The following is a 13,157-nucleotide window of genomic DNA, read 5'->3' as shown; positions in this document are numbered from 1 at the left end:
TTATAAAACGTAAACAGTCACGTAGGTGGTAAACATGTCAACATAATAAATTATTTTTTGCCATAAAAATCTTGTGTCGTTAAGAAATATGATAAAAAACACTTCAAATTTTATCGTTTCACGCACTATAAAGATGCTGTGCTTTTCCATGGGTCCTTTCATTCCTACAAGAAAAAATTTAATTGCATATTGTGTTTTCATCGCTTTCATATTATTATATACCTACTTCACTACTCATATTACATGTACCTATCTAACTAGCTGCTAGCCTTGTGTAAATTTGATCTAACACGACTCTTTTTAAACCAACTTCCAAAAGAATGGAGAAGGTTCTTTTTTTGACTTAGGTATATGTTACATCTTTCTGGCAATGCAATACTACCGGGCGGAGCCAGAGAAAGCACCTCAGAGTTTGAGTAAAACATGGTCTAACTTTGTTGTAATATAAATTTGAAAGCAACTTATATATTTCATCTTACAATACAAAAATGTGCTTATCATGCACAATTCGAACATAATTTAGGGGTCATCAATTTTATGCGTATGTACTTCAAAACAACTACAACATAATAATATGTAGGTACCTACCTCATGATAAGAACATGTTTGTTTTTATGCCTTATGATTTGTGTATCGGTTGTTTATGGTGAAGTATTTCACTAGAAACTATTGACAATCTTAAAAACAACTATGCGATATACTTTTATGATATACTTTACGGTTTTTAAATTTCTATTATTTAAAACAATCTGTGTATAGAGGAAAGTAACCAAATATGGAATACCATTTTGTTTTTGGGATATAAAAATAAAACTTTGCATAAATTAAATCAGTTTATTGTTTTTACTGGTCAGTCATACATCTATAAGTAATAATTAACAGCATTTAACGAAATATATCAGTAATCAAATTAAAATTTTACACAAAAAACAAAATCCCAAATGAGTAACCAAATATGGAATAGGTACCCATATATGGAATATAAGCATAAATCAACATAACAATAACAAAAATGTAATGAATATCTTTGAGATCAATTAAATGAATGTAACATATTGTGATAAATGGAAGAATTTACGTAATTACTTGCAAAAGTCACAAATCCAGATCCATCTGGACCAGCACATCATAATGTGTTCAGAGCCCTTACATCAAGCATTTAATTCAACTTTCTAGACTTTCATCCATGGAAAAAAGTCTTGAACAGAACCTCCTGATCCTCTGCTGATGCATGTATGTTACATTCTGCATCTGCAGAGTCAGAAGGCACTTGGTCCATCAACTCATCATGTTCCACTACCTTCATCAAACTGGATAGCGTCTAGTTCCTCAGAGTCTTTCTTCTTCACTATCATCCTTATTTTTCTTCGATTGTTTGTTTCTCTTAATAAAGTTAATAACGTTGAAAGAAGAAATAGAAATATGTCCTAGGGACTTGGAGATCCTGTGCCGCTTTCAAATACCCCATTTTCTTTTCTCGGACGAATTTTATAGATTGTGCCGTTTTTTCTTCATCCCAGATTTTTCGTTAGGTTGATTGTGAACCGGACATTCTAAAAACAAACATTACATACAGTTTTTAAAAAAATAATAGCAAGTTTATAGTATTCCATAATTAGACACCGACGACTGTCCATATTTGGATTTTTATACTCATTCAAACCCTTCTAAATATTTTTTCAATTCACAATATTTTAAAGACAAAAGATCACAAAATGGTGAAATAAACATAATACCGATATACTAAATAGTATAACACTTATGTAAACAAACATAATAGCCGGTAAATACTCATTTATTACTTACCTTAAAAAATTTCTGCATGGCAACAAAACAAAACACCCCTGCCACACGGAAACCGTTCACGCAACTAACTCGATGGTGTTAGTGCGATAATTAGTACACCGTATGAAACAGAAGATGGTAAAATGTTGCTATTCATACTTATAGTATTAGAGAAAAGAAGGAATTCCATATTAGGATACTATTCCATATTTGGTGACTTTCCTCTATTATTCATATATCATTATAATTTTAGACTAGGTAGGTAGGTTATACTAGGAAGGCAATATTAGCAAACAATATCTACCTACCCAGGTCCTAGTTTTACAAAATACACGAACATAATAATTTAATATTGTAAGCTCCCTTGCCTGAAGCTTTATTTTTGGATAGAATTCAATTTAACTTAAAATCTTTGCTAACAGAAAAAAGCTTTCGACAAAACAGTACTAGATAAGATACATATTTTTCATTCGCAATTTTTTACACAGTTATACTTAATTGAATGTTATTCGCCATGATTTATTTCTACACGCAGCAGTACACAAAGGAATATAAAGGAAGTTTGAGATTGATCCAAATAAAAAGTAAACCACCATTAAATTTCTATAATTATTTATTCGGTAAATTGATTATAGTATTACTTAATATATAGGTATTATGTCATACATCTAATGACAATAGCTTATGTACTATACCTACATAAAAATACTTTAAAATCATTTAGAAATATTACAATAAAAATATTAAATCTAAAATGGCGTGGTTGTACATCTCGTTTTAATGAAGATGGACTAAAATTTATAGAACTAAAAGCTAATAAGTACTTCATATTTTTAGTCAGTAGAACGATAAATCTAAACTAATTTGTAAACACATACCATAAATTATTGAACTAGACAATAAGACAATATGAAATATGTAATTCAATAGGTACGTACTTTTGCATCTTATGATAATTGCATGTAACAGATTAAAAGTTCATTTTAAATTGTGCAAAACTTAAAAAAAAATTCTACATAAGTAAATGTTTTAAAAAAAGTCTGCAACTAAACATTCAACAAAATGGAGAATCCACTTTCAATTATTTATTTCGGAATTTTACACGATAGACGAGATTATGCTAGGTTTCCAAAAACGCGCTCGCTCAGTCTAGTTTAATCTATTGTCTGTGGCTGTAACCAAGACAAATTAATATCAATAGGATGTTCTATATCGTTACATTTAAATACATAATTAATACAGATGTATAATAAACAGAAGGTACCCAACTAAAATTATAAATACGAAAACGAAATTTATGAAAGATGGCTTCGGTCATTTGTGATCTTTATTTATTCGTTTGTTCATTTTTTTAATTTGATTTATGTTCATTTGTTTTAAATAACGGCACATGTACTTATTTCGCTTTTAACATACTGAAACAATTACCTACCTTAAATTTTTTTGGAATGCTGTCTTTTCTGGTGAAAATATCAGAAACTGTGAGTGTAGGCATAGTACCTAGTGTAAGAAGTGTGGGTACCTGTTTAGTGTATGTATATGTATATGTAATATGTATGTTACATACGAGAAGCACGCTATGAGTAACAAGTATGTCACCCATTGAAAACATAATCACAATACATAATGTTTTTAGATAGAAGATTAGATAAAATAAAACTCCTAATCAAGGATCAAGGCGGAATAAAACGAATACCTAATATACCTATGTCCGTATTAAAAAATTAATGATCAAAATAATCAAATGTAGATATTATTATTATGTACTAAATTATTAGATCCTAATAAGGTTCTTTAAAATGCGAAAATATCTTACATTCTGATTTATGATTAAATCAATCATTAACAAAACGGTCTTACATTATTAAGTCAGAATAAATTCATTTTAGTAGTGTAAAAATTGGTGGAAATAACCGCTCGGCACAGGTAGGTGAAGACGGTGATCCCATTTGATGGAACAACGTTTTGTTACTGATAAAAAGCGGCGTCAGACTTGTAGATACCGCTCGGATGCCGCTGTGGCGCGCTAGCTCTCCGGCGCACCTTGTCTTTTGCAACGGTGAACGTACGCATTCGCTATCTCACTTTCACTCATTTGACACGATTCGCCAACGTCACAAGTGCAACTGAAAAATTTGTGAAATTTTTAATAAAACTCGTCGAATTTCAACACGTCTTTCACGTTTCTCATGCTCTACAACATGTTTCTGCTTTATATGAAAACTCTACACTTTGGCCAATTAGTCGATGAAAGACCGCCAATATTTGTTAAATAGTTAATTTTTTATTATATATTTTCTTGCTATTTATAATTTTAATAACTAGCTGCGCTTCGTGGTTACACCCGCGTGGCTCCGCTCCGGTTGGTCTTAGAGCTAGCGCGCACCACGACTTTATGCAGCGTGATTATTTTATCGCAGAAATACAACGTATGAGTTACTATGACAATGCGCGCACATGCGAATAAATAATCGCAGCGATTTTAAAATTGTGATTTGTCACATTTTGCTGCGACTGCTCGCGACGCGATTGTCGCGAAAATGAAATGCAGAATATGAAATTGTATGGTACCGCGCGCACTGCGATCATAAAATCGCACACTCGGGCCCGGCCGGCACTTCACTTGTGTTTCGTCTGTCCAACAGTAAACATCATAGTGTTATAGGTATTTTTTGGTAAACATAAACTCAGTAATCTGTCAAAAGTTTGAATTTATTTATTTATTTAACACTTTATTGTGCAAGAAACAAAATATACATAAAGGTTACAATAATAAAAAAAAAATAAAAAAAGCACAAAGGGTGGCCTTTTGGCGGAATTTTCATTCTATTCTAGCCAAAGAATTTTTTGGGATACATCCATATCAGAAATATATACCATACATGGAAGTTCATTGTATTTCTGATAAAAGAAACCTTTGACAATTTTATCTGCTGTAAAAGGATGAGTCTAATATTGACGAATTTTCTTTTTTTTTCTTCTTAACCTCCGAAGTAGTAAATAAAGACAAGCAACTTGTACGAAATCCATGATGAAAGTGAGTAATGATCACTATTAAATTATCGCTGTGCGCGCACCGTACTCTCTGCGATTTTCTACAGCGCGATTTTGAAATCGTGTCGCAAAAATTAAAATCGTGGTGCGCGCTTGGTCTTAGCGTAATGATATATATTATAGCCTATAAGCCTGCCTCGATAAATGGGCTATCTAACTGAAATAATTTTTCAAATCGGACCAGTAGTTCCTGAGATTAGCGCGTTCAAACAAACTCTTTAGCTTTATAATATTAATTATAGATTAGTATAGATATCTACTCACTAAGTATTTGTTAAGAGGAGTATTTGAGAAGATTCAACGTGTTTGTTGCCGGGTTGGTAAATAGACCAAGCACAAGGAGTGCTGGGCGCACAAATTTTCATAGTATTTTCTTCCTCAACGTTTATCGCCCTCTGTAAAATAAAAATGAAAATCAAATTAATTGCTTTCGCTAAATATTATTTTGCACAATTATATATTTTGACCTCGGCCTCGCTCTACATATACGAAGTACGCAAATTGCTACTATTTAAAAACAATGAACTAATTTTGAATTAAAATTAACAATACACGTCTACGTCACAAAGCCTAACGATCATGTTTCAGTATTGAAAATCAAATAGGTACATAGCACAATATACAGTGTGTACATAATGTAGAGGGCGTTGAACGAAGAAATCATCAGAAGTTAACTACACATAAACAAATGTATTCAGAAATATTTTTTGCAATGATTTATAGCAAATCAATTACTGATAAGAATGTCTGAAAGGTCATCAGCGGCGACGGTTACAGATCAAAGTGCGTATTCTAGCATAACTTCACACAAATTGCGTCGTTAATGTTATTGTTTTTATTTGTCAATGACGCTATCGTAATTCTAAGTTGTAAATACGATATAGTGGTATCAATTTTCAATTTTACAATTAATATGTTGAGTATCGTGTGAACCAAATGACGTCATGGTCAGGTCATCGTTTTATCGTACTCTAAATAATTGTGAGGCACCCGTGCCCGTACGATACTTGCCCATTTTATTATCTTGTAGTTTATTAAACATCATTATCACTGTCTACATAATCCAATTGAAACCGAATCCGAGAAATTTGGTATTATTAACTAACCAAGAACATTCGGCGTGTACAAGTTAGCTGTATAAATTGAATATAACCTTCTTGATCTTTTTACTTATAACAAAGACCTAATATTAAACAATGTGAACTAAGATACTTTTGAGGTTTTTTTTTCCGTTGTTACTTTTATAACAAACATTATCCATAATCCAAATTACTCGATCCTTACTTCGAAACGTTTAATTGACTTTTAATCTGTGGGATCATAATTATAATAAGTAATAACAAAATAATTATAATTTAACAATAGATATTCCCTACTGTGTACACAATATTATTCTGCTTTCGTACATCGTAATTGTGCCCTTGAACGTATCCGGTGCGACTTAGCATGGAAAATTCACTGTAAAGGGTCTGTCACACTGTCTATAATTCCGTATAATCCGACAACGCGTATTTTATGTAGGTACATTATTTTGTGAAATGTGGAAGTATATTTGTAAAATGGAGCTACATCTGCCAACAAACTGTTTTACAGTTTGGCAGAGTACTATGTTATTATGTATACGTGTCTTATGTTCTGAAATGAAAAATAAAATAAATAAATAATTATTACTTTTTACGATTGCAATTTAGATCAGTAACGACATCAATGAAAATAAGTGAAATCAATGCCGTGTATGTTTTAATTTCATTCTGTTATAGGTAATGGCTAGATAAAACGGTGTCTATACTCTATAAAGCGGAATACAGGGATTAAAGTCGACAGAATTCTAACAGAAAAATGCATTCAAAGGCCTTACGAATCTTACCTACATATAATATGGTTGATGTTATAGTTATCAAACAATATACCTACTTCATAAATCCAGCCTGTATCTTCAGTATTACAAGCACATTATAAACGTGTCTTTATTATAATGGGCGTTCTGTAATATTGTAGTATCGTTGGATGAATGGAATTGAAAATCACGTGGATCGACTAGCTATCATTTAAAACATGTAAACAGGATACTGCGTAAATGGTAGCGTAGGTCGATGACTTATTTACCATCTTAGTCTTACTACGAAGTTAATCCACTGGTGACTCATTGATGGAAAAATTATTATCATATCTCTGCTTGCAGGAACAGTCATTATTATTGGGTACATCTATTATTTAATAGGTATACCTTTTATCTATTAAGTAAGGAGCTTAATATCACAGAGATGAAAGATTTAACGTTTGTGAGGTCGATCGGTGATATAGGTCTATGTATTTTTTGTTTCACTTTAATTATATACATTGTTTTTTTTTGGGTCCGGCAAAAGCGTGACATAATATAGCTTAGCACCTAAGCTTAGCACTGATAGAAATGGTTTCAACTAAGATACGTTTTTTATATGGAAGGATGTGTGCTATGGATGCATGCGTGCAAAAATACGTGCTATGGAAATATATAACACGCATTTTTAGCCTCCACAACACAAACGACAGTGTGTTGGATGGTCACGACTCACGAGTGGTGTTGTTAGAACGGAGCCTACTTTATAGGTCCGCGCTCGAACTGCGCATCACTCGTCAGTCGTCACCACTCACCAGTCACCACACTCGTCACTCACATCACATAAGTAGCTACTTTGCGGCCGCGGCGCGGGCGCTGCGGCATATTTTCGCTACATAGCTGAGTATCAATTCAAACTCTTTTATATTATGTTCTGTGGTTCAAACAGTCAAATAGTTTCACAGCATAACATAACTATGTATTATATTCTCGTAGCATAGGTACACGTTGCTGGTGGAAAGCACCCTTTTATATCAATTAAATAAACCAAACCTTAATAAATCAAATAAATGTCAATTAATTGATAGTTATTTAAATTTGTATATTGTAAATAATAATTAATAATTAAAAAATATTCAATAACTGCATAAATAAATATGAAATGAGAATATTTTATTTCTGCTAAAAATAATATCTTATATCTACTTAATTATAGACCTACTACCTAAAATCAATTGAATAGATATAACATTACTACACACTTACTTACACTAGATAATCCAATTTATATTAAGACATGAAAAGCGCTTTAAACTTCGGTGTCAGATTTTTTTTAATCTATAAGACACTAAGAAAGACCACTTCTTTTCCTTACTATAGATTTGCTTTGCTTGCTGACGTCACCAACTATTGTTTTTATATAGTATATATATATATATATATCTTTTTTTTGCGTTTGTACTATAGTATGTGTATGTATATGTATTCTATTTATATAATAATATGTATGTATATGTTTATTACAAAGCATATGTATGTATTTATATGTATTTTATTTATTTGTATTATTATGTAGTAGTATGTATTTATGTAGTAGGTATCTTTGATACTTACATAATTTTATTTATTTATTATTATTGTTTTTTTTTTTTTCTTCTTTTTGCACTATCCCATTAACTTCATACATTTCCTTTCCATCAGGTTGCCTGGTAGAGATTGCTGCTTAGCAATAAGGCCGCCTCTTGTACAAACTATGTCTTTCTTATGTATTAATGGTATTTTTGTCATATTTTAGTTTGTGCAATAAAGAGTTATAAATAAATAAATAAATAAATAAGAAAATTAAGTCACATAATTTATATTACTAACTATAAAGGTACCTACTACATAATCACATGGAAAATTAAAATTACAATTTCAATTTTGCAAAAACGAGTTCATGAACTGAACAATTAGAAGTAGCAACACAGTGAAATATTATGCATTTATAGCATGTCACCAGTAACAGTGTCGTCGAGCAATTTCTTCTAATAAAGATTATCGTTCCATCATAAAAACGTTGCAATTTCATGCTAAAAGTAACCCTACCAACGGCTATTATTCAATAAACTCTACAACTGACCTACGGTAACATAACAATGCATGTTTGCGTAATCCAACTAGTGCAGAAGATGTAAACGTGACAGGCGTCACGCCCCCGTGACGTCACGTCATCCTGGCTCGCGGTATCCGTGAGAAACTTGAATTGCTTCTCCACCGGAAGCTCGCTTTGAAAACTGTGACGTATATCCTTATTATATACTGTCATACTAGACGATTTCAGGATGTTACATTCTTATTTGAAAACTAACTGCGCCCCACTGTTTCTCCCTCGCGCCTCTCACCGACTGAGAATAAAGCTTTCGCTGATATTATTTTTAAAATCGATTTTTCAGTACATCCGTCTAAAATACACGAATGTGATACTTCTTCTACATCTTTTGATTTAGTCTGTCCGTTTTATTTCTTCTTTTCTCGTACTTCAAGGAATATTATAGAAAAAAATTACGAAATTGGTTCAGCCGTTCTCGAGTTATGCCTTACCTTGAGCTTACCAACACATTTTGCGATTCATTTTTATATTATAGAAGATTATACAATTATCCTACAAATGTATAGTAATTATGGTCATTAATTATTAATTTAAAGTGAGTAGGCAGTAAGTAGGCAGGTAAGTAATTCTGTTCGAAACATTGTTAAATAAGTATCTCGCTATAATTTCGATTCAATTTAAAATACATACTTAAGTTTAAATAAGGTAATAACGATTTTTTTATATAGATATATAGAGATAATAGTGTCGACAGTCGTCGTTAAGCTTTCAATACATAAAAAAAAGATTCTTCAAACATTAAAGAGCAGTAAAATTGTGCCATACGCTATCGAAACCTTATCATTTTGACAGGCTCACTCGTAAGCCAACTATAATTACTAAGAACACGTAATTACCATGAAACGCAAGTGCTGATCTGAAACTTTACTGTTCGAGCTGCCAAACAGAAAATGGAATGTCTGCGTCAGTACCATACCCAGACAGTTAATATCGCATACTCGTTACTCGAGACGTCATTATATCAGGCCATTTTATGACCAGTCCCGGTGCAATCCGCATTAGCAGCTATCGACTTATTTTTTTATTGTATTACATCTAGATATCGCGAGAAATTGGCTTGAGTCGGAAGTCATAGGAGTATTTTCCTAGTTAATTATTATGTATGAGAACACTTCACGAACGTAGAATAAGATCTTCCTAACTCAAACATGATCGTTATTTGGTTAATCCTTTATTCTGAAATCGTTAGAACAATATTTCATTGGTTATTTTTTTTATTCGTGAATCTAATTAACATTAATTTAAAAAAGCAAAAAGATTTGTGCTACGCTCAGAATATAATTAAAGTTAATCGATTGAAATGATGCATAAGATTTAAACTAAAGCTCATGTTGAAACCATTCGTTTGTAAATTAATGTTAAATTATTGATGTGTGATTGGTATTTGAAAAATTGTGCAAATATTTTTATTAAATGTTTTGAACGAAAATACGCTCATTTAAGCGTATACATAATAAATACTGATATTCTGTAAGAAAACTTCACTTTGTTGTTAATAAAATCCATTTGTTTGATACATTTACCAAAAAAGCACACACAAGACAGTTAAGCTCATTCTAAGTTTAGCTTAGAAACAGGGGAAGCACAAAATAGTACGTTCAAGCATCAAGGTTAGCTAATTATAAACACTTTAGCACAAATAAATTTACGACAATTTCAGGTTCAAGTTTCAAATAAGTACCTATAATATCATTCGACCTATATGTAGACATTATTTATCAAACAATTTGGAAACAAATTTTAGGATTTTCTTTACAAAAATGCGTTTCATACGTACAATGGTTGGCTAACAAAATTAAAAACATTTATTTTTGGTTTCAGTGCCTAATTTAAAAGCAAGGTTTAATCGATATTATTTATACTCAGACCTAACTATAAACACTAAAACTGCGTAATTATGGTTTGACAATAATAAATATTGTTTACGAGTATTGAGATTTATATAAAAGTTGTGCGAATCAACGAAAAGGTCTGATGAACACTCACCCGATGTCGGGGCACCATGGCGGCGGTGAACGAGATTAAAGCCAGCAGGATTATCAGAGCCTTCATGGTATTAGAGTATGTGGGTACTTCGAAATGGATAAACAGTGTATACGGTATACGTCTTACGAGGGAAGTATACGTCGCGACGGCTCGCTGTTGAGTGTCGGCCGCGTGCGGCCGCTGCGATATAAGTACTCTGAAGTCCATCAAATTGTCCGAAACTAAATCACGATTCATTACGACGAAAATTATCACTTAATTATTATTGCGATTTCAATGAGTTGAATGGATGGGCGAGCGATAACCGCCGATCGATCAATAAACATGTGTTGTTTGTTTTTGTAATCGTAGACGTTCTACGATATCGATGATCTTTAAATAAAATTGACCACCATTTTTACAGTAATTAAGACATTTCCCAAAATAATTTCTCGGAATGATTTAATACAAAAATGGTTTCATTATAAAACATAAGCGAAAACGTTTCGAGTTAAAAATAAATGGTGATTAACTAGGTAGTTAGATTTTAATAAATGCTCAAATTCATGAACATATTTTCTTTATATAACCGAATATGATGTGTCATCGTTTTTTATACGAGTATTTAGGTCGTTGAATAAAATTTTAGACGCCCGATGGTTACTGGAAAGGCATATAGTATTTCACAAAGCCCGCGAGCGCGCCCGCCCTGACGTCGCGTGCACCAAAGTTGCATCATCCTAGTTTCCGTTCATTTCTCATTACTACAAGTACCTACTTACTATAAGTTCTATGTTATGTTCTTTTTTAAAGCTTATAATTATTTCTCCCTCTTATTATCTTCCTAAGTATGTACTATTAAAGCTCTATGATGACAGTTGACACTTAGAAATAAGCAAATAGGGTACATTATTTAAATTAACTTATCAGCCACATACATTAATTAAAATTAGAACAAAATTTCCACGTCATTTCGTAACGGGGTAACTTTACTAGTAATAGTCGGAACTCGGAACTTCCGATCGTACGATTTTTATCTCTATGGTTTACAATATTTCGACACAATTCCATGAAACTATTTGATAATATCTGTATGATATACTAACGTACATTTATGTATTGAATACTAACTTTATCTAGTAGGTATTGGATATTTGGAATAGGTATACTTAGTACATATACTTGCGCAAGATTAATTATAATATAATCTAGGCAGATATTAAAATTTTAAATGATTGTGATTGTTTAGGTATCATTTCTTTTTATTTTAATTGTATTTTTGTCCGTCATATATAATATTAGGTAGAGTACAGTATTGTGTAACTGCGCTCTATCTTTTAATCTTTAGTACAAATTACGTATAAAGGCTTAATTGTAACAAATGTTATCTTGTAAATCTCATTACGAGTAATGGGGGTTGTATTTATGCTAAGCTAGTAGTAGGCAGTAGCTATATACATTGTTAGGTTTCAATAAACGGGAACGTGTTTTAGCTCAAGTTCCAACACATATAATTTAATTTTTCAGTCACATTGGCATCTACTTATCCGATGTAATGTTATAGTCTAGCGGGCCGGGCGGCTCGGAACATCGTAGGATCCGATGAGCAGAAAACAATTTTAGGTATTAGCGGGACCCGTGCGCAGTGCGCACCCGCACCACAGAATATATTATACAGGGTGTAATCGTTAAGCGTGCACGGGCGATTATTCCGTAAGTAACTATTACAGATATCAAAAAACTTTAAACTGATATCGAAAGTACTTTACCTAATGAGTAAAATGGCCATAATAAATTTTTAAAAATAAAACGAGAAATAACCAAAAATGTTACATTCAACGCTCCCATACAATTTATTTCCCATACATTTTGTATTCATAGCAGATTTTCGAAGTGACGTCCTTATTGTGCAACTAGATTTCCGCCCGCGGCTTCGCCCGCGTTTTCAAAGGAAAACCCGCATAGTTCCCGTTCCCGTGGGATTTCCGGGATAAAACCTATCCTATGTGTTAATCCAAGTTACCCTCTATATGTGTGCTAAATTTCATTGTAATCGGTTCAGTAGTTTTTACGTGAAAGAGTAACAAACATCCATATATCCATACATCTATACATCCATACAAACTTTCGCCTTTATAATAGTATTAAGATATTAAGATTGTGTGAGGAGGTCTATTTACAGTTTCACTTGTGCACCCTTAACGATTACACCCTGTATAAGTATAATAGTAGCCTGCACTCGTATCTGCACCTAACTTCCGAAATCGAACTGTATTTTCTGTGAGTATGATATGTAGATATCTGTGGTCTCGCGCAATGATTTACGCGCCAGCATAATCAATAGCTTGAAATAGAAACGATGCCATAGATTACTATATTCCC

At 32.3% G+C, this 13,157-nt stretch overlaps 1 protein-coding gene across 1 annotated transcript; it reads right to left on the bottom strand.

Annotated features, from left to right (window-relative positions):
• Positions 1-2,380: 2,380 nt before the first annotated feature.
• On the bottom strand, positions 2,381-10,975 carry LOC149903329 (uncharacterized). Its single transcript, XM_090108977.1, has 3 exons — positions 10,797-10,975; positions 5,104-5,234; positions 2,381-3,911 (listed from the first exon to the last, which is right to left on the bottom strand). The coding sequence occupies exons 1-3, from the start codon at positions 10,860-10,862 to the stop codon at positions 3,812-3,814; spliced, it is 297 nt and encodes a 98-aa protein (XP_089965103.1). The 5' UTR covers positions 10,863-10,975; the 3' UTR covers positions 2,381-3,811.
• Positions 10,976-13,157: the final 2,182 nt, after the last annotated feature.

This window comes from Colias eurytheme, chromosome 13, assembly GCF_061535395.1.
Source record: "Colias eurytheme isolate Ceu_HAF_F1 chromosome 13, ilColEury1 Martin Lab GWU primary, whole genome shotgun sequence".
Lineage (NCBI taxonomy): Eukaryota > Metazoa > Arthropoda > Insecta > Lepidoptera > Pieridae > Colias > Colias eurytheme.
The sequence above is the reverse complement of the archived record's forward strand: the minus strand, read 5'-3'. Positions and strand labels throughout refer to the sequence as shown.

Excerpts from the sequence above, each read along its gene's own strand:
- LOC149903329 (XM_090108977.1), bottom strand. The coding sequence starts at position 10,862 with ATGAAGGCTCTGATAATCCTGCTGGCTTTAATCTCGTTCACCGCCGCC. Across the intron at positions 5,235-10,796 it reads CCATGGTGCCCCGACATCGG|AGGGCGATAAACGTTGAGGA; the intron begins GTGAGTGTTCAT and ends TTTATTTTACAG. Across the intron at positions 3,912-5,103 it reads CTCCTCTTAACAAATACTTA|TTGCACTTGTGACGTTGGCG; the intron begins GTGAGTAGATAT and ends CAAATTTTTCAG.